General features: G+C 38.7%; 1 protein-coding gene across 1 annotated transcript in view; it reads right to left on the bottom strand.

Annotated features, from left to right (window-relative positions):
- Positions 1-26,760, bottom strand: part of TMEM30A (transmembrane protein 30A) — a 30,312-nt gene extending 3,552 nt beyond the window's left edge. Inside the window, exons 1-6 of the mRNA XM_008522349.2 lie at positions 26,066-26,760; positions 10,587-10,694; positions 8,493-8,600; positions 4,544-4,631; positions 3,363-3,506; positions 2,525-2,731 (exon numbers count right to left, since the gene is read on the bottom strand). Of these exons, the coding sequence (XP_008520571.2) occupies positions 2,525-2,731; positions 3,363-3,506; positions 4,544-4,631; positions 8,493-8,600; positions 10,587-10,694; positions 26,066-26,749 (1,339 nt within the window). The 5' untranslated portion in view covers positions 26,750-26,760. The remainder of the gene's footprint in view (positions 1-2,524; positions 2,732-3,362; positions 3,507-4,543; positions 4,632-8,492; positions 8,601-10,586; positions 10,695-26,065) is intronic.
- Positions 26,761-26,825: the final 65 nt, after the last annotated feature.

Below are 26,825 nucleotides of genomic sequence, written 5' to 3' on the forward strand. Positions count from 1 at the left end.
CCTGAAGGACTGATTTAGCAAATTAAATGTTAGTAGTAAAAGCCAATATAGTTTACAAGCAAAAACAACCAAATTTAAGGATTGTATCATTTCTCAGATACTTTTGTTCTCATTACACGGGAGGGGCAAACGACCACAAAGAAATGTAATGTGAGAAAATATTACAGATGAACAGCAATGAAATCTATAGAGGAAGAAGTGATGGACAGACCAGGAGAAAATGCAAGAATGAAGGGACTGGCTGGGATGGGGGTGTCTCTGCAAGCTCAAAGAGCATGTGAAGAGTGTAGTTAGGAAATTACGAGAGGACTCTGAGCCCAAGGTCAAGAAGCATGATACTGAAGTTTTAACTTGCTGATTTGGAGCAATGATAAAATTCATGGTGTGCCACAGAGTTAACAGCTAAAACAGAGTGGAAGTGAAGAGTGGATTGTTAAAGAGATTTAAGAAATGGGATATCAGTATATTGGATGAGCTACCTACATGGACTAATTCTAGGATTTCAGCAAGAGTTAGGGTGGAGGAGAAAGAACTAAATCCCTATGTGAAAGGTTTACCACCTTTTCAAAGGCATCTTTTTTGTGTGTGTGAGGAAGATTGGGCCTGAGCTAACATCTGTTGCCAATCTCCCTTTATTTTATGTGGGACACCACCACAGCGTGGCTTAACAAGCAGTGCTAGGTCCACACCTAGGATCCGAAACTGCGAACCCTGGGCCAAGCAGAGTGCACAAACTTAAGCACTACGCCACTGGGCCAGCCCCTCAAAAGCATCTTTTGAATCAAGTATTAGGCCCCATCTGTTTCTCTAGTTTCTACAACTCTCCATCCCCACAGATGGGCCTTATAACCCAAAGGGCAGGCTCAGCTCTACTAGTTTAACTCAATCCTAGCCTGAGGCAGGAACGATTATAAAAGCTCTAACTAACTCAGCACCCTGGGAGACACAGTATCAAATCACCCATGCTAGTCTCACTCTATATCCCAACCCTAACAAATGGGTTCTGCCTTAACTCTAATGTCTAGTTCCCTCCTTATGTCCAATCTTGATAATTAAACCTTGATGTTTTGCAGGCCCAAATTTCTGTCTTGTCAATTTTCATTCCAGATAGCCTGCAATCCTCCTGACAGTTCTGCTCTCAATGCCTGGGATGCAAACTGTCAACTAAGAATTCCAGAGTGCTCCAAAGACTTCCCCTTATTGTGCCCAGGCTACAGGCTGGTATACGCCCTTACTCTTTACTAGATCTTTTGGATGCTAACTGTGACAGAGCTGCCCTCTGCTTTGGCTATAGTCTCAGGATAATGTTTTTCCTACCAGCACCTGAACTGGGTCTGTCTGTCCAAAACTGCTCCTATGCGGGCCTAGTTTCACAGACTTGGTCACTTGCAGTCTGGACTATCCAGTCATATTCAGTTGTGTACTGGGGTGCAAAATCAAGAGACTAAGATCCAAAAGGACCTTTATTTTGAAATTAGGTCTATTAATTTAACCATTTACTAATCCATTCTAAAAGGAAACCTATAAACTTATGGCTAATTTAGATTATGAAAAATGGAAAATGCAAAGATCATCAGCAAACATTTAAACACTAATATTTGAGAAACTTTTCATCCATGATATATACAAGCAATGGGCTAGACATTAAAGATGTAAGGACTTTGTTTAGAACAAAAGATAGTGCCCAATATTTCCATCTTAGGAAAGACTGCGTTCAGGTCGATACGGATTGGTCTGCCTACTTGCATAAACTAGTTAGGGATGCAGCCTGTAGTGGTGGTTGATGGTAAAGGCACAGCCTTTGGAGTCAACGGTTTGATTATGAACCCCAACTCGTCTACTTAGCTCCTGTGTAACCTCAGCTAAATTACTGAAATGCTCTATGTTCCTGTACCCTTTTCTGTAACATCAAGATGATTCCTATCTCATAAGGCTTGAATTAAATAAAATAATGCATGGAAAGTACTTAGTACAATGTTGATGTATAGTCAGGATGAAAGAAATGATATTTATCAGCAGTGAAGATACACCTAAATTATTAATGTGGAACAATACAGCTAATGATAAAAATGTTTTGGTATTATGAACAGAGCAATAATTATAAACAATTATGCTGATAAGAACTAACACATCCTGATTTTTAATACCTAAAAACATACATTAAGACAGCCCAGTACCACTAACACTTATTTAGTATTACGTACACTCACTGGCCTTTGCATTAAGCACAATTACAATTTAGCTTGTAAAAATATCTACTTATTAATAAATCTAGCATCCACATTTTTAGTAATTTTAATTTTACCAAATAATATGCTTGAACCCTAGTACAAAGTATATAAAAATTTAAGACACTTCTAGAAGATATAAATTAAAAGATACTTTCTCATACATACACACATACGCTTAGAAAAGTGCAGAGATCAAAACCAAAACACAAAGTAGCATGCCACATAACTGAGATAAGGCTGGACTACACTTTTTCAAATTCTATGAATCTGTACACATAGCCAAAAAAGGATACTGTACGTGATATTCAAATAGTATTGTCCAGCTGGTAACGTTGGATGTAAATCACTTTTCCGCTCTATAAGACGATATAACTTACGAAAAGTAGGTAATGCTGCAGTACGCATCCAAACAATAAAATCCTCATTTATGAACCCATTATTATCTGAATCAGGATCCAGCATGTATACTGGATTAACCCAGTTTACTGGCTTTGTTGTACCTTAAAAAGGACGGGTGAGGGTCAGGGAGAGACAAAATATTCAATTCTATTAAAAGTTTCACTGAAAATTCATACTCTAATAAAATAAAGATATGCAACACAAAATCTGAATATTTTTCTTATATTCTAAAAGCAGTCTTAAAATCTAGAGAGAAACCAATTCCTCATGTAACAACTTAAATAATTACAAAGATTTGACTGATATCTCATTAACATAATACTAAAAGTAGGCTATTGAGTATATACCAAAAGATAGGTAATTTAATGCAAAGAAATAATAGTAAGAAACATTACATTGCGAAATTAAGGCGGCATAGAAACAAAACTAAATTTGGACTTACAATAAATAATTGGGGCTTCTTAAAAAGAAATTTTGCCACAGTTTTAAAAGATTATAGCTGAAATGCTTATAAAAAAATACCAGAGAAATCCAAGATTAAAAGAATAATTTTGTTTAGAATTTCAGTACATTAGAACATACTACATATTTTATTTAATGTGGTATGAAGTCAAGAAAAATTGTTTTCAAAAAGCACAAACTCTTTAAGATTCTAAAGACAGAACATTTTAGGTACTTCATTAAAACTCCTAGCTTATACCATGTTTTAAAGGGATATTAGTGATATTTTACCTTTGAATCGTTCTGCTAGGGGTTCTCCTCCAGGGGGATTTCTGAATTTCACATTTTTATCTGTCCACCAAGCAATACCTTTCTTTTTCAAAGGAATAAGCGTAGGATAAGATGCATTGCCAACCAGAAACAATTCTAATGTATCTAAACACAAGAAAAGGAAGACATTGCTAAACATCTATTGAAAATCCATAGTACCTGCTTTACTCTATGAGAAATGACGATCTGGTGTTTGCTCCCAAAAGTGATTGTAATGGTATAGGCATTGGATGTATATTTGCTCTTGATTATTTATATGCGAGTTAAACATGGTAACTTTATAATCCTAGATGAACTTGTTTTCCCTCAATGCAGTTGTAGGTTACTTTCCTATATAGCTAGCTAATATGTGATAAGGCTAAATGTTTTAATATTAACCCAAATAAAACAATCTGCAAGGTCAATCTGCCTCTCCTCCTTCCTTGGAAAAATGCATTCCTAAATAGCTCCTGGCTTAGCCATGTCTCTATCTGTACTGTCCAATATAGTAGCCACTAGCTATACGGCTATAGAGCCCTCGAAATTCTGGCTGGTCCAAATGAATATGTTTTGTAAGCATATAATATACATCAGATATCAAAGACAGTACAAAAAAAAGAATATAAAATATCTCATCAATAAGTTTTATATACTGAATATCATTTGCATGCCAAAATGATTATATTTTGGGCATACTGGGTTCAATAAAATACACTATTAAAATTAATTTCACCTGTTTCTTTTTATTGTTTTTAATGTGACCACTAGAAAACTTAAAATTATATACATGTCTGACATTTATGGTTCATATTATATTTACATCAGACAGTGCTTCTCTAAGTGATCAACGGTAGCTTCTTTTCAATGATACAAATATTCAAAGTTGGTGGGACACGTGGCCTGGCTTTTACTTTATTATATATGAAATAAGAAGGTGAGCAGAATGTCTCTACTTCTCTCTCCCCAGAGAAAAAAATTCATTCTTAAAATATAAGAATTCTCAAAAGAAAGTCACAAAGCATTATAATACCCTACTGAATAATAATTGATATATTTACCTCCAAGTTGTTGAATTTCTCAATTGAATTCTTGTTTACTAGACTGTCAAATCTGTAATAAGATAGAAATTTTTCTAATTCTATATGTCTATATCTATATCATACCATTAAACATGCTGTTGGCAATTGCTCCACATGGGGCAATTGGTTTGTCTTCATTTCTTCGATAAGGCTCACATTCCTTACTGGGATTCTGAGGTTGAGAAGGAAAAGAAAAGAGAAATTATTACCCAGGCCTCTGGGAGAACTATGAGCCAGCCCTAATTAATGATTAAAAATTCAATCCTTGAACAACAGAATAAAAGTTTTTTAAAAATTCAATCCCTACGTCTCTCACTTACAATGCACACAAAATGAGTCTGTATTGTAAACAGACTATAAATAACACTACATGTAAATACTCAAAATACATTCCTTAACATTACTGTATTACCTTTTTAATGTAACCTTTCCTTGCATACTTTCGTCATATAGGCATATATCAAACTGGTATTTTCTTATTTTCATATCAATGCAGAAATCATAACCACAAAGAGTTTTCTTTTTTCTGCCCAAGAAACATTAAGGAGCAGTCTATTGTCAATCCAGTTGTGACATAAAGGAATCTTGAACTGGAAGTAAAGACACTGGAGGTTCTAGCTCCAGCTATGTACTATGTGACTTTGGGCAAGTCCCTTGATTTATCGGGGCCTCACTTATAAAATGAACATGTTCAACTAGATAATCTCGAACTTTTAAATTTTGCGTTAAACCCCATGTCAAAGGAAGGAAGGAAGGAAGGAAGGGGGTCTAATGTAATGCAGATTGCTAGAATACACCAACCTTCTTTAAACTGTGCTAGGTACAAGGTAAATGACAACGCTGGCAAGACAAAGACGACTTGTCTGTCCTCCAGATTTGGTTTTGACTTAGTCCCTACTGAAGATCTCAAGGAGATGTGTCAGTCGCAGGGTTATTAAGCTAGAGATTCTACCAAGTCTGAGATTAGGCATATGTCTGAGTTGTTCTGGGACTCCAAGGCCACATTAAGCCATGTCTCAAAACACATAAACAGACCAAGACATTCTCAATTTGAAATTAAGTGGACCCTAGTTAGTCCCCATAGGGCTATTCCATTACCAACCAACCTTGCTTTATATTTACATTCTCTATGACTAGAGTGGAAAAAGAAGTGCATGAGTGAAAAGGACAGAAGAAGGCTAAGGAAACATGTGGCAGGGATCTCATAAACTCTTTAATATTTGACTTCTCAGCTTTTTGGTCCCTAAGCCATTTAGATTTAGAAAGTTACTTAGTATTCTGAGACCATGAGGATAGATAACACATAACTGGCTTATTAGAATATTTTGATGAAAATTGTGATTTAGCAAAAAAAAGATTATTAAATGTAAATAAACACTCGGTAGGGCAAATATGTTCTAGCAATTAAATTCTTAAGGAAGTTTTAAAAGAAAAGACAGTATTATTTACTACCTATGTGTCAGGTACTGAACTAAGTAAAGCTAGGTACTTGGCAGTAACTGGCTTAGGAAAGAGTACCTAATATGTACCACATACCATGGAAGGTGCCAGAAAAAGAAAAATGAAAAAAAAAGTCCCTGCTTTTAAGCAGCTCACAACACAATAGAGGAAACACTATAATATAAAATAAGAGTCATGATAAAGGTGTCTATGTTTATTCAACTTATATTTATTAAATGCTTTCCACATGCTAGGCACTGGCTAGGCGCTTGGTATATGGTGATTAAAGAAAGTCATGCTCTCCGCCCTCATGAGCTTACAATTGGGAAGACAAGATAAACAAACAAATAAATAATTGCCAACTGCAGTAATTGTTATGAAAATGCTATGCAAGTAATTAATGGGGGAGGGTAGGAAGAGCTACTTTAGAACCTATGATAAGGAAAAGTTTGTCTCTGGAGGTAGCATCATATAAGTTAAGACCTACAGAAAAGTAGGAGACAGCCATGTGAAGAGCACACAGAAGAGAGTTTTAGGCAGGGAGAACAGCACATGCCATTGAGAAAGAACTTGATATTTCTGAGAACGTAAAAGGTGAACATAGTCGGAGTATGGCAATAAGGAGAATGACATATCATGAGACTGGAGAGTCATGCTTAGCTCAGATCATCCTGAGATTCTACTTCAAGTGCTAGTAAACCGTTCAAAGATTTTAAGCAGAGAAGTGGTATTTATACTTTTTTAGAGATCTCTATAGTAGCTATGTAGAAAATGTCCTAGAAAGGAAGAGCAAGAACGGATGATGTGGAGACAAGTGACTTAGAACACAGTATGAATGAAGTAAATATGTAAAGAAGTTATTTTGCATCAAAGGGACTAAAGAAAACAACAGGTCTGGAGATGAGAGGACCTCCAGGGAAAGAGTAAAAGCTGCATTGTAGGCAAATGAAATATAAATGCCAAAAAGGGCAGATTACTTGTGTCACCAGGCATGGTTAGGGAGTAGCATACATGGCCCAGGGCAGCCAGGCCGAAGGTAGGTTAAAAACAGAGTATAAAACAAGGAGCCTGGAGGGGTTGGGTGATACCATTTTGTGAAGGGCCTTACACACAATGTTAAGTAACTTGGACTTCAATCTGTCCATTCTTAGAACCGTTAAGATTTCTGAAAGCCACCTGGTCTTAAAACTCATATTTTGGTCTAGTCCAGGGATTAATAAATGACAGCCTGCATGCGAAATCCAGCTTACCACCTGTTTTTGTAAATAAAGTTTTATCGGAACACAGCTACACCTATTAATCTAAGTATTTTCTATGACTGCTTTCATTCTACAATGGCAGACGTGAGTAGCTGCAACAGAGACCATATGACCTGCAAAGATGAAAATATTTACTATGTGGTTCTTTACAGAAAAAACTCATCAATCTTTAGTCTAGTCAGGCTTTCTGGCAGTTTGTAAGAAAAGAATCCATCTCAGCTTCTTTTTCCCTCAGTGAAGACAACATATATCTAAATAAAAGAAAGGGAAATCAACCACCACTTCTAGGTCTTTGAATCCAGCAAATCTACGATCCCAATCAATAAATTCAGAAAGCTCTTAGGAATTTGATGTGTCTCACAGAATATCACTTTCTCTGGGTTTGAGTCCTAAAATTTAGATCCCACAGATGTAAGCCCCCCATGGACTGCAAAACTGCAGATCTAACGAGAATCTTTACATAGACTTGTTATTTCTTAAGATCCCAAACACCAGGAACTAGCAATAAAACCAATATGGATAACCTAGGGCAGCTATGTTTACCAGGACCATTCTGGTCACATTATGGTCTGAAATTGCATTCTAAGAGAATCACAGTTTCTAAGAGATCCTAAATTGCTCTGGGACTCTGAAGGTTTGCTGCATTGGTATCCATCACATAAAATACCTGGGCACCAAACACCACTATGGAAAGTTGAACAACACTCAGGAAACTAAGGTCCTCTAGTCCACAGATACCCAAACTAGGCTAGGTATCAGAAGGGAAGCTTATTAAAAATAGGTATTTTAAAGCTCCACCCCTGCAGACACTAACATATCAGACTTAGGAGAATTCTGGAATCTATATTTTCAAAAAGCTCCTCAGTTTTTCAGTAACCCACCCCTTAGACTTTACTACTCGGGCTTCCCACAAGTTAAAAAATTGAGAGCACATATGTTCGATTCTAAAACAATCTCAGAAATTAGAAGTAGCTTATTTATATACTCCTACTTAGTATAATAATGAACAAACCCAAGCAGAACAAATTATATGCCCAGAATGCAAGACTCGTCAAAATCCCACTACAGACAGATTAACAAAGCAGGAGTCCCAATGACACTACTAGAAACAAGGAGGTAGTAATGTGTCCTCTGGCTGTTAAGAAATCACTAATCTGTGCAAATTTCAGCAAAAAGAAACTTTTTAACGAAAACCCTCACTAAACAAACTATAAATGACAAGTAACACTTTAATTTGATCCTAACATTAACAAATTGAACATTTCTAACCGAACAATTACCACACGTTCTTATTTCATAGATACCACATTTTCATATTCCATCATCTTACTTACAAGTAAAGCACTAGAATCTCCATTTAGTTGACTATCATCTCGAGATTTCACATAACGACGATGGTTTTGATAGAAATTAGACAGTCCATAATACATAAACACATTACCCTATAGAAAAAGAAAAGGAAAAAGTTTTCATATAAAACTGTTAAGTATAAACTTGTTTCATGCATACATAAAAGCTATGTAATTTGGACTTTACTAGTTTAGAATTTGTGATAACTTAAAACTGGTACTGGGGTGAATTCTACCAGTACTTACCAATCTAAAACAGTACAAATTGTAAATAAGGTTAAAGAAGGTATGTTACAAAAATCAAAGGGTAAACTTTGAAAATATCCTTAAAGACTTCAAAGAAGTACTATTCACTCACACACACAAAACCTCAAGGAATCTAGTAAGGCATCTAAGACAAGGAGTCACTTTATAATAATCAAGAAACATAACGTGGAGCCAACTCGAAATCACTTGGGAAAGAAGGGTAACCTATACACACTACCATTATTTAGAAGATGCTATGAAGCCACCTTGAATGACTAAGATTTTTAGAGGCAGCAAAACATTAAGCTATTTTCTCCTTTCTGGTTGCTACCTCTATCATCTATAATCTTATCCTCAATTAAAAGGAACTCAGGGAAAACAAAAAGAATTTAATGAAAATTTAAGTATGCTTTATTTGATTTGCTATTTTCATATAACAATCATTTATTTAAAATTGGATTTTGAAATGTCAAATTATGCAAACTTTCCTATTCTATATAAAGAAAATGTTTACACGGAAACCTTTTATTTATTTATTTTATTTGTGGTTATCAAAATTATATCACAGAAACAAAGAATACTCTCTAAAAAAGAGTATCATCTCAATTAAGAAGCAGTAAAGTCAACTTACAAACTAAAAAAAGATCCTTTCAATGAACAGTGAGATGAAATAACTTACCTGCTCTCTGAAAAGGATTTAGTCCAATTCAAAGTTTGGGCTTGTGATGGAACAGAGCCCACAAAGGCTGAATCTGAGGGCGACCACCTTTGTGGAAGAGGAGTTCTGAAAGAGTGTCTAAGCTGGGGAGGGACTAACGGGGCTTCTCAAGCAGTACAAGTGTCTTTCGCTTCTTTAATCCTACCTGTTCTGAGAAAAGCAGGGCTTCATGCATCTTTGTAGCGTGTGCATCACTTCGAAAAAGAATAGGATTTTTATGACGTTCTAAATTTATGTTATTTCTGCTGAAACAAAGTAAAGTAATTCCTGTCTTCCCCCAAATTTATTTTCATGTTTTTTAGAAGGCAGCATTACTGTCCTTTACCTAGGTGGCAAGAGCATCTACAACCACTAGATGGCAACCAGCTACCAGGGACTACAAAAGCCATCACTACCTTCAAGAAAATTTAAAGTGTAGAAAAATCTAAAAAGTTGGAATGTATTAAAGTAGTTTTGCTCTCTGAAGAATAAAACAATTTTTTTAAGCTCAATTTTAAGGTAAAAGAGACCACAAACTAGTCTTGACATGTCTATTCTGAATCTTTATGTTTCCAAGAATGACAGATAAGTGTGAATGCAAAAAGCACACAGACACACACACACATAGATGGTGTTCTAACTGCTTATCAAGGAATAAAAGATCAATAAGGTTTCACTAACATTTGCATTTATGGTAATCTTTCATATCTGACAGAAAAATAATACAATTAAATGATGGGTGAAATAGAACTTATTTTCTAAAGTAAAACTTGTTTTAGCATTAAAAAAGGCAAAACATTGAGCAATAGTTTTTAAAATGCAAGTGGATGTTGATATAAACTTGATACAAAATTGATTTGGATAGTTATAAAATTTTCCAGTGAAAGGATGAAATACGTTTTAAATTTAGTTTATAAAGTACTAACTAAAATAAGCTATTTAAACACTACATGTGTTTAATTACCGGACAGCCTAATGCAATAGCCAAACAAAACAATCTTCCTCAAAAGTGTATATGGACTCCAATAAATTACAGGGACTTCTCTACAAAAAGAATAAGTAGTAAAGAAAAGTTAAGACAATATCGAGATTTTCCAAAGCACGGCTTCTCTAACACATTACTTGGGAATACACACCTCAAATGACTGTTCCAGTGTGAAGTTAATGATACAAACACAAGGTGTCACATTCGGAGACAAACATTTATTGCAGGGACTGGAAGGGTCTATTCCGGTATAATCAATCTGCAAGAGAAAAACAGAACTAAGCACTTCCTTGGAGAAAGTGGGTACATTCTGAATACCCTGCTAGTAGAGGGGGGAAAAAAGAGTCCAATGAAGCAACCTATAGCCCCAAAAATATCTATTTTTAAGGTTGCCTGTTTGACAGCGTGAGGTAGTAAAAACTGGAAAGGGTCCTATGTTATTCTACTGGCTCATCTTTCCAAGTAATTTCCTCGTTCCTTTTTACCAACAGAACCACATTTATGCATAAAATCATAAAGTTCAAACTGCATGATGCATAAAGATTTAAACAGCTATAAAGTCTAAACAATTAAAGCACCTGAGTAATAGAAAGATCAGTAAATCAGTTACCGCTCTTAAATCTTCCAGTCTTCAGTACTTCTCACTCACCTCAGCTTTCCATGGCACATTTTCAAATTAAGAAAAAACAAACTATTAGGATTCTCAAGGCCTACCATTTTTTAAAAACCTGGTGCTGTATAATAAAGAATTTGTCTTGTCTTTGTCCTGGTTTCCTGGCAGGGAACTTCTAAAACCCTTGAAATTTCCCTGGTGATAGAAGTGTATTTACTTTTGGTAAGTCCCCTGGTTCACACTAGAGTTTATGCTAACAAGATGGCTCAGGATGGGGGCAGGTCACCAGAGAGACTAGATGTGATTAGAGCCTCTGGGGAGAGAGGGAGGGCTGGAAACTCAGTTCAGTCATGTGGCCAGTGTTTAATCAATCATGCCTACATCCTGAGATCTCAATAAAAATTCTGGAGACAGAAGCACGGAGGTGCTTCCTGGTTGTTAACCCATTAACGGGCCAGGAGAGTGATGTGCCCTGATTCTACAGGGAGAGGGCACAAAGCTCGGCAGTCAGGTCTCTCCCAGACTTCGCCTTACATGTCTCTTCATTTGTTGGTTCTAATTTATATTGTTTATAATAAAATTGTAAGTACAGCACTTTCCTGAGTTCTGGGAAGCATTCCACCAAATTACTGAACCTGGCAGGGGTCACAGGAATGCCCTGGATTTATAGTCAGTTGGTCAGAAGTGTGGGTGTCCTGGAGGCCTCTGAACTCGGAATTAGCATCTGAAGCAAAGGCATTCTTGTGGGGTGGGGGGGCTTAGCAACCGCCTGGATTTGTAGCTACTTGGCCAGAAGTGGGGGTACCTGACTTGCAGCTGGTGTCAGAAGCGGCAGCAGTCTTCTTGGGGCACTGCTAGTCAGGCCATGCTGAGGCGGCGGACCACATACCACAGCCAGAAGGACCTACAACTAGAATATACAACTCTGTACTCAGGGGCTTTGGGGAGAAGAAGAAGAAAAAGAAGGAAGAAGACTGGCAAGAGATATTAGCTCAGACGTCAATCTTTAAAAAAATAAAAAGAAGCGTCAGTCCCCTCGATACCGGCTCAACACAAGATTGACATAAGGGAAGCCATATTGTAGAAAAGAAGTCATATCGTAACTTTCAATGACCTCTGACTAACAAACCCAGCTGGATATGCACCCTCCAGGAGATCCACCTGCCCTGTAGATTTTATGATCCCTGCTTGTGTATGTACCTCCCAGCTGTGATGTTCTTTTGAGTTCCTTAGGAATGTGATGACCCGCAGACGAGAGTCCATCTGGTGTGAGCACTCCCAGTCTGTAACACCAGAGGATCAATGTTCCTAACCTCCTCCCCTATCACCCACTGGCCTATATAACTGCTTCAAGATTCTGTGTCCCTCTTAAGATGGCTCTTTAGGACAGCATTTCCCCCATCTTCCAATGTGCTAGCTTATCGCTGAATAAAATGCCCTTTCTCTGCCACCATCACGCCTCTTGATGATTGGCTTTTGTCCCTCGGCGAGCAGATGGTGCCCTTTGTGCAGTAACATCCTTGCTCTCTAGAAGACTACTTTATGAAAGATAGCACACAAATACAAAGAAAACTACTATAAATGTTAAGTGCCAGACTGAATGGCAAAGAAGGCAAGAAGTGCTAGATGGACCAGCATTTTCTTACTAAGAAGAAAAGAGGATTTGAACTGCGTCATAAAAAAAAAAACGGAAAACAGGAGGAGGCATATGGAGAAGCAAGAAGGTAGAGAGCAAAGACACATTTAAGGACAATGGGCATAAACACTTTGTATTTTTGGAGAGTTTTCATGTTGCAAGGAAATGAGACAAGGCCAAAGGGGTAAACTGGAGCCATAATGATACGCTGTGTTTTACTGGCTACTGTGTCTTGAACATATACTAAGTACCAGACATTACGTATAAGCACTTTAGACACATCATCTCATTAAAAAGAACAGTCCTGCAAAGTTTGTTTTTATTTTCCTTATTTTTTTGCTGACAAAAATTGGCCCTGAGCTAACATCTGTTGCCCATCTTCCTCTTTTTTTTTTTTTAATCAAGGAAGATTGTCCCTAATCTGACATTTGTGCCAGTCTTCCTCTATTTTGTATGTGGGATGCCAGCAAAGCACGGCTTGATGAGCAGCGTGTAGGTCCATGCCCAGGATCCAAACCCGCAAACCCTGGGCCACCAAAGCGGAGCACATGAACTTAACCACTATGCCACAGGGCTAGCCCCCTTATTTTCCTTATTTTAACTCAGGAAACTGCCATTTAGGAAGGTTTAGTAATTTTCCCAAGATCAGCCAGCTAGTAAATAAGAGAAAGAATTTGAACCCAGCTCTGCCTTTCCACAAAATCCATGCTCCCTCCACCATATTGTGTCTTCTCACACAAGGGACATATCACCCTTTCTGATGTACAAACACAGGACCTTCAGATTATAAGAATGAAAAACATCTCTGGGGGATAATTGTGATTTTTGTTGTTACTAAGCTGCCTAGCATACAAACACACTTCCCAGTACCGTGGAACTCTCCATTTCGAGAGTTTTGGAGGGAGGCAGGGCTCCATCTTCCACTTCAGAAGCCAAAGGGGCAAACGAGCCCTTCCTCCCCCTAAGCTAGGCAGCCAGTACAAAAGCCCAAGATCTGGATCAATCCTCACTGAGACTGGATGATTACATCTCCATAGAAATCACTGGAGCTTGGAAGACAAGGACAAGAGTGGGCGGGGTGGGCTGAGCCGCTGCAGTCGTAGTATAGCAGAGAGAACTCTGTGGCAGCTGAGCCAGTTTGGGCTTCCAAACTTCCTTCACTTCCCACCCGTCTCCACGCCTGCTACTCCAGACTTCCCAGGCATTCTGTGTGACAGCTACCCGACCTCCCTCCCAACTACGCAGAGTTGGTTTCTGCTACTGACAAGGAAGTCTCTGAAAGCTAAGAAACCCTGAGTGTTAAAAAGGACCTGCAAGGAGTAAGGAATTGGAGAGGCTTTTGAGGAAGCTAACATAATCAAATATTTGTATAAGAACAGATTTGAAAAGAATCTAGAAAATGAGACTTTCATTTCTTCCTGAATGCTCCATCATGAAGTCATCATTCATTAAATTAATATTTACTGAGTGCCTGTAGGTTCCAGGCAATGGAGACTTAGCCCAGTACCAGACCTCATACAGAAAACAGTCATTACAATGGAATGCATGTGTTGATAAAAGAAGGACAGGTACTATGGAAACACATAACCTAATGTAGCAATCAAAACTTCTCCACGAGGGCTGATGAGCGGATGTCATCTACAGAGAGGCAGTACCAAAAGGAACTATATTTCTAACTGAGGGCTCAGCACATGAAAAAATCCAAAAGATATAAGAGTCTAGGACTTAAAATAAAGCTCTGAGTTAGAGATAAGGATCTGAGAACCAATGAAGGGTTCTCCAGTTAACACATCTAATTTTTCTACAGTGTCCATTTATAAAACAATTGGCAATCAGTAATAAAGAAAATTTAGATCTCAAAAAACATAAAAGTGGAATTAGACTGCAGAATAGAAGCTAAACAGGTAGCTTTTGTGACTTCGAACTACTATAAACAAGAACAGTGTGGCCCAGTTCTAGAATTCTCAGTAACGGCAGCATTGAAAGCTTCAGGAGACAGCCCCTCTTCGCAGACACTGGTCCACGCTGAGGTTCAGCAGCACCAGTAGCAACAAGGAAGCTCATTCAGTTGACAACAGATAGGGCAGACTAGGAAGGTCACAACATTAACCCTGCTCTAAGTGACTAGAGTGGGTATTTTAGTTTTATGAGTCATACTAGTGCCAACCACAGCAGCCAATTTCTCCCCTTTGTCACTGAGAGATCTTAAGCAAAAAGAGAAGGCCATAAAGGCTGAGCAGCTGTCCAGGTTCCTGCCTCAGAGGAAGTGACGCAAGTTACACTGCTGCCTACCCAAGGCTCGACAATGAGGTTATCACTGAGTTTTCCACAGAGAGTGCTAGGACTGTAGACTGAGTGATCTGTACAGTCCAGGCGCTGGGAGGAAGGAAGGTGGATATGCGCCGTGAAGGTGAGAGAAGTCAAAGGGGCACACAGGGCAGCAGGGCCTCCTGGAGTACTGGACAACAGGTTTTTAAGTATTTAAATGCTTTGTTTTATTAAATAGGTAATACATCAATGTAGAAAAATTCCCCTCAAAAATACTCATCAGATAAAGGGCGCAGAAGACAGAAGTAAACATCCATATTTAAACTATTTACAGCCTCTTAAAAGTTAGTAGTTGAATGAATTTTTTTAAAATTTCAGTCACTCTAGATTATTTTATTTGTGAAGATTAGTTTTAAAAAATCAAAAGCTGAGTTCTAGACTTATAGCTACAGAACAAGTTTAATCCTTCACATCCTAATAAAATTCTATGGGTCATATGAAATTTGTTGTTACGTTTCTGTAAATAGGAGATTCTAAGTGGAGACCACAGACAAAGTTTTTACTTTTGGTTCAATCAGTAAGTCTCAATCTCACACTTGGAAATGAATAATGAATGACTTAGGTAGCACATAAGTGTAAATTATCTTCGAAGAAAGCACAGCAACAGCAAAGCTAGCTATTACTTCTCAAATGTCTACTCCACGCCAGAACTGTTCTCTTTTACAGAGAGGAAACTGACATTGAGAGCCTAAATGACTGCCCAAAACCAAACAGCTGGCATGTGACTATACTCGTTTCCTAGGGCTGCGGTAACAAATCGCCACAAACTGGGTATCTTAGAACCAAATAAATTTATTCTTTTACAGTTGGAGGCTAAAAGACTGATTTCAAGGTGTCAGCAGGGCTATACTCCCTCTGAGATCCTGGGCACAAACCTTCCTTGCCTTTCTAGCCTCTGGCAGTGGCCAGCATTCCCCTGACTTCTTTGGCTTACAGCTATATCACCTCCACTCTGCCTCTGTCACCTGATTCTCCTTATGTCTCTGTCTTCACATCATCTTCCCTCTGTGCATGTCTGTCTCTTCTTATAAGGACACCAGTCATATTGGATAGGAACCCACCCGAATGACCTCCTCTGAACTTGATGACATCTGCAATGACTCTATTTCCAAATAAAGTCACATTCACAGGTACTAGGAGCTAGGATTTCAACATACCTTTTTGGATGATACAATTCAATCAATAACAGTGACAGACTCCTATCTGTCTAGCTCCAAGGTTGTTCTTCCATTAGACTGCACTGCTGCTTCCCATAATCTTGAATAACATGCATAATATGGTAATTTAGAAAGATGGAAGTCAATTTAAAAAATGTATTTTAAAATAAAATTGGGACCAATCGTTAATAAGCTGATATCCTAGCAAATCTTCATACTTTCATCTAAAATATAGATTAAAAACAACAACTTTGTTACAATAGGTAGATGTCATCCCAGGACCATCTTAACTTTTAAAGATTGAAGTAGAATTTTATGATACAAACTTTCATACACTAAATTTTCATATACGGCATTTAACTCATTTCTACAAACAAAAAAATAAATTCCAAGGTGAAGTTTTAGTTTACCCTTAAAAGCCTTACTAAGGAGCCAGCCCTGATGGTGTGCTCCACTTCCGTGGCCCAGGTTCGGTTCCCAGTTGCAGAACCACTCTACTGTCTGTCAGTAGCCATGCTGCGGTGGCAGCTCATACAGAAGAACCAGAAGCACTTGCAACTAGAATATACAACTAGGTACTGGGGCTTTGGGGAGGAAAAGAAAAAGTCTTACTAAGATATCAAGTTATAAAAACTGCCTAGGATAGAACTGATGAAAAGGACTTTGCTAATTATGCTCCACCCTATATGGTAGGGTAGATCAAAGGAACATAAGCAATTAATATGAATAAAGAAGGGCTTTCTATTGAGGAAACACATGGTCTTTTCTACATGAAACGTTGTTTTTGTATAATCATAAAAGTGACATTCCAATATTAGTGGTACCTTTGTCTCCAGTGATACTTTCTGACAACAACCTCAGGCTGCGTCACATGCCACCCATACACTACCCTCTAAATCGTCACTGGTCTTATCTCCACCCACCCCCAGCCCCAGTTTTATACGCCTAGACGTATTTACGTGGCTGTGTTTCTTCACTTGAACCTCTTACCGTCTCTATCTATTTCGATTCCATGGCAATCTTTTGAAAATTAAGCCACACATACATGATTTGTTAATCTTTTTTGGTCATGCTTCACTAAAAGCTTGACTGTAAAAAAATAAACAGTGGTGGTTCACTGAATCCCTTAATCTCACATCCAACTGCGGTGTTCTGATACCTGTAAATGGTACCACCACTGTCCCAAGCATCCAAGCCTAAAACCTTGGTGTCACCTTTGGTATCAGTCTCCAAGTTCTGCCCATTCTTCCTTAGCAATATACTTAGTATCCTTGAATTTGACTCTCACTGTTTCCACCATAGATCAAACTTTGAGACCTCATGCTAGTGTTTTAAAAGGGAGAAGAAAAAGTACATTATATCCTTTTAAAAATCAAGTAAAAACAAATAATTTCTAAAAATGTTTTCAAAACTAAATATAATCATATATAATGTGAGACTTGAGAGCTTAAAACAACAGGCAACTTGGTATATTAATGAACACTGTTATTACGCTATAATGTCACAGAATGATCCTTACATTTTAATTAATTTTAGAAATTAAACTAAAAATCTATGTAATTGGTGGTTGGTCTATGGTTTCCAATTTTTCAGCACTAGTAAGTATACAAAAGTATTTCCTTCTAAAATAAGACTCAAAAACATTTGTGGGGGGTTATTTTATGCCATTCTTAAATCACGCACTGCCTCCTTGGCTGCGACATTTGCCAATCAACCTGTTGGCTAAATTTTCAGCACTCTCTGGATTACTGTTCAACAAGCAAACTGGTTTTGCCTTTAGATACAGATGAATATTGCGGTTATACAAATGTGATCTTGTAACATATAACATTTTCCTTGGCTAATTTCAACAACTCCTTCAGACCCACAATACCATTTAGATGATCAATAAACTCTCAATAAACTGTTTTAAAATTTCTGGATTGTATCCACTGAGTTTAATTAATTAACTCATTCAAACATCTTTGTCGGTGTCACAATCCAATGTACACATCAGGATAGATGCGGAGAGGGCTGATGGCCACTCTGAGTTTATTATAACCAGCGTTTCAATATATACATAGCTTACATCTGTTAAACATACACAGGTGTTCTGGATGAAGTAATTAGCGAATGCCAAGAATTCTTAGTGATTTCTCAAGGAGCCCTCCCTTGGCCTCTGTTTTGATATTATCATGTTATTGCTGTGCTCCTATATTTTTATCTCGGAGCAGGCAAGGTCTCTTAGGCAACGGTCCCTCTTGCTCCTGATATCGATATCGTTTCTCCATCATCTGTGCCCCCGGGCGGCCGCCGCCTGGCTTAGGTTGCCCCCCCCAGGGGTTCTTACCCGTCATTGGCTAACCGGCCTTCTCACCTCCGGGTCACAGTTTGTTGGCAAGCTTTTTCCAGTGATTATTAACCCTTCCTGTGTCAGGGGCGGCTACAATCTTAGCCCCAATTAGATACCAAGCATTGTGCTATAGGATGGGAATACATAATGGAAAAAATACATTGTTGGTGCCACAAAAGATTTACAGACTAGTGGAATAGAAAGCCACATTAGCCAATAAGTACAGGATATAACTTGATAATGTGTTATGACAGGCCATAAACTAGAACTTATGGAACCTGAGAGACGCATATATGTCAGCTGGGAAAAGGGAGGAACCAGGGAAGATTTCCGTAGTGTTGATAGGAATGAAATTTGAAAAACAAGGAAGGCTCTTTCAAGTAGATCTAGTATCATGACACATTCCAGAAATGACAGGAGTTGGCTATGGCCAGAGCAAAGGGTAATGGAGTGAGAGGAGATCAGGCTAGAGAAGTAGAAAGTAGCCTATCATGAAGGAAATAACATTTTATATTATGGGGTTTGAACATTATCCTGAATGCTAGAGGGAGCCACAGGAGAAATTTTAAGCAGAAGAATGAAATATTCCAACTTAGGCTTTTAGAGAGATTACTCTGGCAGTAATGCGCAGAAAGACTAAAGAAAATGTCTGACTAGAAGCAAAGAAAACAGAATGCTACTTGCAATAATCCAGGGGAGAAATGTTCAGAGCATAAACTAAGAAAAGGGCAAAGGGAATGGGGAAAAGACATTCAGAAATACAGAGAAAGTTGGGGCCGGCCAGGTGGCATAGTAATTAAGTTCCCACGTTCTGCTTCAGTGGTCCAGGGTTCACAGGTTCGGATCCCAGGCACAGACCTAGCACCACTCGTCAAGCCACACTGTGGCAGCATTCCACATAAAATAGAGGAAGACTGGCACAGATGTCAGCTCAGTGACAATCTTCCTGAAGCAAAAAGAGGAAGGGTGGCAAGAGATGTTAGCTTAGGGCCAATCTTCCTCACCACACACACACACACACACACAAAAAACCCACCATATCCTTTATCAGCTAAAATCCAGTGGTAGCTGGACCTAATGTCCATACTGTAATAAAATCTGCTGGGTATAAAAACAAAGTTTGTGAACATGAGAGTGCAGATACCTCTTTGAGATACCGATTTCATTTCCTTTGGATATATACTCAGTAGCGGGACTGCTGGATTGTATGGCAGTTCTATTTTTTAATTTTCTGAGGATTCTCCATACTGTTTTCCATAATGGCTGTACCAACTTACATTCCACAAGGGTTTCCTCTTCTCTATACCCTCACCAACACTTGTTATCCTCTTGTCTTTGAGAAGAGAGTAGATCTTAAGCGTTATCACCACACCAAAAGCAAAACGGAACAATGAAAGATGATGGATGTGTTAATTACCTTTGACTATAGCAATCATTTCACAATGTATATGTATATCAAACCATCAAACTGAACACCTTAAACACACATAATTTTTATTTGTCAATGATACCTCAATAAAGGTAGGGGGAAAAAAATGTTCATTCTAAAGATAACCACTTGGCCACGGGGCCAGCCCCAAGGATAAGTTAAGTTCGCGTGCTCTGCTTCACTGGCCCAGGGTTTCACTGGTTCGGATCCTGGGAGCTGACATGGCATGGCTCATCAGGCCACGCTGAGGTGGCGTCCCACATGCCACAACTAGAAGGACCGCAACTAAAATATGCAACTATGTACCAGGGAGATCGGGGAGAAGAAGAAGAAAAAAAGATTGGCAACAGATGTTACCTCAGTGCCAATCTTTAAAAAAAATAAAGATAACTTATCCTAGAAAGAAAGAGGCTACTAGGTGGGAGAGAAACTACAGTTCTCTTATTTTTAAAAATTAATGCTTATTACACATCAAAGCATACAAGGCATGGTGCAGAATACAATGATAAGGTGAAGACCTGCCCCTTAACTTAACAACAAAACACAAAGAACCAGAGGCAAAACAGAACAGAAGCAGATGATTAGTTTAAGAGTTATCATATTTCTCAGCTTTATTTTGCTACCACTGTAATTGTTCCCCCAATCAAACTGACATTTCTTCTTAGTAATTCCAAAAATACATCTTACTCCTATGAAACAAACTGAATTTAACATGGTGGGAAAGGAGGAATTTGAAGGACGTGCAATTTTTACACTGCATAAGGACTGGAAAACTTTCATTTTTGAATGTAAATCTGTCTTAAAGGAAATCAATAAAAGACCTAAACAGGTCACTCAACAAAATGCTGAGTAAGAAGGTAAATCATTTTAAGTACTAATTAGACTAAGTTAAAAATGGCATTTTAAGTGCCTCTTTGAACTGACAGTCCCAGACTAAAGAAGCTGCCTGGAGCCCTTTCCAGAGGCTTGAATGAGGACACTTTTACTAAAGTAAAAGTTTCAAAAGCAATTTTCTTTCAGTTGCTTGAACTTCACCTGACTGTGACAAAGAAAGGAAGAATGATGTCACTGGAGCCAAGTTTAATGGTAAGTTTAGCTAAGGTAATTTCTATCTATCAAAGTCGTACACATGAAGGAAGAACATAAGTGATCATCAGGGATCCTTACACCTACTGTCACCGACTAATCACCCGGCGGAACTCAGGGAGGTTTCAGAAGCATTTAACTGTTTCTCTAATTTTTTTTTGTTCTTACGATAAGAGATGTAATCACCAACCACTGTGAATCACTCCAAATCCCAAAACAAGAGCCCCGCCTGTGTATATGGGCCGAAAAGTCCCAAGAGATGACCTTTGCCTCATTTTCAGTGCTCAGATCTCCTCTGCAGGAGGAGCTGAGGCCTTATTCCCATAACCTGCAGTGTGTGTGGAAGCATGTTTTCCAACTGAGCCTGCGCAAGCAAACCCCACCTCTCCCTTCTGAATATTCATTCCTCATCTTAAATAAAAGGTCCCTAGGGAAAATCGCAACTTCAGAAATGATTCCGTGTGGTCTCCTATTTGCTGCAGATAAACCCTACTTCATGGGACAACTACTTCTGGTGGAAAGTCTGATTTTTAACTCACCAGGAAGGGAACCCAGTTTGGTTCAGTAACACTACCTTCAAAGATGATTGAGGATTAGAATGTATAAATTAAACACTACTATTTTTGTAACAAATGCTAAATTTGCCATTATGTTTCTTTCAAACTGTAACTCAAACACAGGAGATTCTTTTCTGTAAGGGGCCAGAAAGTAACTATTTTAGGATTTGCAAACCAGGAGGCAAGGGCGAGGATATACGTAAGGTTCTTATATAACAAGAGAGAGAACAAATTTGCACAAATTTTTACTGATTAAATTCAAAATATAATAACAATTGTGTACAATTTTCTGGTAATATAGGTCTACTAATAAGAATGGAATTATTTTAGGGGGATAACATTTCACATAATTGGGGTTCAAAGTTAGTGTTTCCTATTATCGAATCAATCGCAAATGTTCATCTGTAAAACCATTCTCAGTTCCTGGGCCTTACAAAATAGTCTGGCCGACCACATTTACTTTGTCATGCCTCGCTCTAAGTACTAAAGTTACCTGAGAAACAGAACACTAACACTACAGACCTCTTAACTTCCAAGAGGCAGCTTCTAAGCAACTGCAATTCATTTAAACACCAAAATCTTTAAACTTCTTAAAGTGCCTAATCTTTAACAATCATTTCTACAAAACAATTAATTCTTCCTTGACTCTTAGCTATAGGCTAAGTATAAACAAAGAATACTAAATGCAGAAAAGAAATTTAATCCTCTTAAAATCTTAGAATCTAGGGGGCTGGCTGGGTAGCACAGCAGTTAAGTTGGCACGCTCCTCTTCGGTGGCCCAGGGTTTGCCAGTTCGGACTCCAGGCATGGACCTACACACCACTTATCAAGCCATGCTGTGGCAGGCGTCCCACATACAAAATAGAAGAAGAAGGGCATGGATGTTAGCTCAAGATCAGTCTTCCTCAGCAAAAAGAGGAGGATTGGCAGGGGATGTTAGCTCAGGGCTAATCTTCCTCAAAACAAAAACAAAAACAAAAAAACCTTAGAATCTAAGAATCCAAATTACACAGGAGTAAAAACAGATAAAAGCATATTTTTATCAGAAAGTAGGGAAACAGAAGATAACCAGAATTATTTAATTAGGACAGTAAATGAAATAATAATGTGAAGAGGAAAGTTAGGGTTTCTCTATCAAACGTGTGTCTGGGGGGAGTGGGGTAATGAAAATGTATCTTGAACACTTTTGGCAATATTAATTTGAAGTAAATGTTTAGTTTTTAGATTTACTCTGAATACTACTCTCAATAACGTCCTCATCCAATTCTAACCATTAATTTAAAAATATATACCTTCACGCCTTTGCAAAAGTTTAGAATATTTCATTATCTTTTTCAAGTTAGGGCTATTTAATTAACAGCTCAGCCTCACCAACAACGGCCCTAGACTAGAACAGACCTTTGTGGTAGAAAGATGTGCCTGACTCCAACAACCGCCAAATTAAAGGAAATACTCATTCCTTGCTGCTGATACTAAATGAAATATTAAATGTTTAAAATGTTTTCTTATGAAGGATAAAATTAACAACTCTGGTTTTCTAACAACCCCATTTTATTAGATTATGGAAAATCTAAAAACTAAACAAGATACACAAACCTAAAAGGGGGTGGGAGGGAAATATACTGCTAAATATAAACATTAAAATTTTAAAATATCTTTTCACATCTTTTTCAAGAGAGCCCAAAGAGCTTTACAAGAGTAGTAATTCTTTAGCATAACATTTGCGGAAGAAGGGTAAATACCCACCGATTTTTATACCTAAAAAGTTTGGATTTCTGATCTTAGCACTTAAAGCTATATTACAAAAGTATTCTCGCTTGACAAGTCTCCTTTGGCCTAGTAATTTGATGCAACACAGCAATGAAAGTTCTTAAAATTTTCAAAAATGAGAAAATAAGCCAAAGAGGTATGAGCAACTTACAGCATGAAAGTGAATACTGTCAACAATTTCTCCTTACTCATTCACTTTTAATAACCTTCAACATATTTAAAATAAACTAGGGCCTAACGAAGGGCAGAGAGCAAGTGGAAATAAGCATGTGTATTTTCGGAAAGTTCCCCAGCTTTTTCTAGCAACTCCAGATTCAATTCAGAACCAGTTTTCTACATATTTAACAATCAAATTTAAAAAAAATTTTTTTATTCTATTTGCACAACTATATGTCAGTGTTGGTACAAAATTTCTAATCATTCCTCATTTTCATTTCCTCTGGTTCCAAAAGTGACACAATTTGAACATGCATTTTTTTAATCACATTAAAGCTGGAAGTTACAGAATTTTACAGTTGAACAGCATCTTAAAGATCATCTAGTCTGAATCTTTTGGTTCTTCAAGTAAAAAAACTGAGACTTAAAAATATGCCTAAGATCACAAACTACAGAGTAACACAGCTGGGACTTCAACTCCAATGCCCGGACTGCCCTCTGAACCAGAGTAAAATGCCGCGGACTCTTCAGGCAACTGGAAACCAGAATTACATATATGAGAATGAGTTAAGAAATTCCAATCTTCACCAAATACTTAGTGTGAAGAATCTTATTTCAGAATCTCAAAATTTTAAACAAAAGTATTTATTTTCATAGTATAGTAAATATTAACAGATTGCATTCTGATAATTTAATAAAAAGCAATCATATAAAATTCCAAATTATTGCTACGTTCATCTTAATATCTTAAGAAGTTTAAATAAGATAATCAAATTTCTAAGTTAAATTATTTTCTTCTACTTAACTACTAACACTGCAGTAAGGCTCCTAGGGTAGTGTGAAAGCTTAAGGCTGGGAATCAAGACATCTGCATTTGGGTTTCTGTCACAATTTTACAATACTCTTCTAACTTACCAGCAACTGTCAACCCTTCTAACTCTATTTCTCTACTCCTGATTAGGGATCATCAAAACAGTAACTATTCATTGTACAAACTTAGTGCCAGGAATCTTATCTACTACATTGTTCTAATTCTTGCATCTTACAAGATAGGCATTATTTACCTATTTTACAGGTGAGGAAACTGAGACTCTGAGAGACTAAGTTTTCCAAGAAACTGAGCTACTAGCTGAGTAAGTGAGCTTGAATTTAAACCCAGCTCTACCTGACTCCAGCCTAGAGCCCATGGTCCTTGCATTACACCACTTTGCTCATATCCTGATGTGTGTGATCCTAGTGTGGCTGGGAGAATAAGAAGTACCATATTTGAAGTACTATTAGGGAGATAAAAATACACGCTGAAAAAACAAACTAACATTTTCCCTAGTTATTAAACTGAAAATAAAGTTTTAATAAAAGATTTAAAAACGATGCTATCGATACTACTCTTATTACTGTTATTAACAATGAAATGAGCACTGTACAATTAAAAAATATATTGACTTTGTTTTCAGAGGTAACACTGTAAATTAAACTGGAAAACAGTTATCTTTATGCCTATTCCTGCAGTTGAAATAAAATTACTCTGAAAGCCCCGTTAAATCACATAAATTTAAAATTTAAAAGTAATTAATAAATTTAAAAGTAATTAATAAAATGAGGGGGAAAATGACAAAACCTGGTACAGAAGAAATCAAGAGAACTTGATGTCAGTTCCTGCCTCTTCAAACAGACAAAAATACCCTCAAATATTCAAGAAAAGAGGATGAGCAGATGTTTAATAGTGGGCATCTATACAAAGTATCTACATTTTACTATCATCCTATCTTCACCACTGCAGATGGATCACGGTACTATGACAGCTGCTCTGACAGAAGTCAAGATGCTTCCCCAAGTTTGTCTATCATGTCTTTTGCCAGTAAAATGTTCAGAAGACAGTGCACAACTTATTCTCTGTGTGTGATCATTGATTCTTCTTTTTAAAGTTTAAAATCAGGAAGAAAAGACTAGGGCGAATGTAGGACATGGTTATTAATAAACGCAGCCTAAAAGCCAAACCGGAATTGAAGTTTCAGGTTACCTTTATCTATATCATGCCCTACAACTAAAAGCACCTATTAGCCCAAAATGAAAGGTACTGTGCACACTTCCGTCATATGTCCTAAGATGTGACTTGGTACGATACGACAACTTCTTTACATAAAAATCATCAACACCTCTATGACTCTGGGTCCTCTTCCCAACAATGGCCAAAGTGTTAACCTCTGTGTCCTGGGATAATCCCCCCGCAGGTAATGGCACTCTAACCAGGTCAATTCTCCTGGAGTTACATCCTGCGATAACTTTCAGTTTTCCACTTCTCTCTGTTTTTTTAAACCTCCGCTGGCAGTAAAATCCGCACCCCGGAACCACACAAAGCGCCCATTAAAAGCCTTCTTCGCCCAACCGCGTTCAACATTCCCGTCTCTAATCGGGTAAATCGCCAGCAAGAGGAAGCTCGGACAAACCCGCAAATTCGGGGGGCCCGCAGGAAGAGAACGAGGAAACGGGGAAGAGAGCAAGACGCGGGGAGGGCGGGCCCGGGCCGACCTCCAGGCCCGAGGACGCGCCGCCGGCCTCCGCTCACCTCGATCTCGCGGATGTTGTTGGAGGTGACGAAGATGCCGATGCCAATGGGGATGAAGATGAGGCCGATGATGAAGAAGGTGGGTAGCACTGTGCCGGCCGTGAGGATGGGCTGCCAAGCCGGCAGCCTCTGCTGTTTGAAGGCCGTGTTATCCGGTCTTCGGTTCTTGGCGGCGCCCCCAGGGGCACCCGGGGGCCCACCGTCCACTTCATCCTTGGCGTTATAGTTCATCGCCATCGACCCCCGCGGCGCGGCTCCGTGACGCGCAGGTGGACGGCCCAGGGAACCCGCCAGCTGACCCTGACAGGGCACGCGCAGGCGCCGCCGCCGCCGCCGCCGCCGTAAAGGCGGAAGAGGCGGAACACCCTTCCGCCGGCGGCCGCGGACCGGAAGTAGGGGTGGGCTGGGACCGCGGGAGGGAGGGAGAGAGGAAGGAGAGAGAAGAACGAGGGACCAGGGGAGGGGAAAAGGGAGGAGAATGGAGGGGGAGGGGAAAGGCCCACGGTAGAGGGAGAGGAAAGAGGCCGACGCACCCTGATCATCTGCCCTGTGACGACAAAGTGAGGGCCTCAACCCGGAGCCTGAGGTTACGTTAGCGCATGCGCGGCCGTGGGGGCGGAGAGGCGCCTCTTCCGCTCGCGGATCTTCAGTTGGCGCACACCGGCGCGCGGCTCTGGTTGTCATGGCAACGGGCCGTCTCGGTCGCGGGTGCGCCTGCCCGGCCCTGCACGCCCTCGTCGTCGTCTCTAGAGCTGCTGAG

This window comes from Equus przewalskii, chromosome 9, assembly GCF_037783145.1.
Source record: "Equus przewalskii isolate Varuska chromosome 9, EquPr2, whole genome shotgun sequence".
In the NCBI taxonomy this organism is placed as follows: domain Eukaryota; kingdom Metazoa; phylum Chordata; class Mammalia; order Perissodactyla; family Equidae; genus Equus; species Equus przewalskii.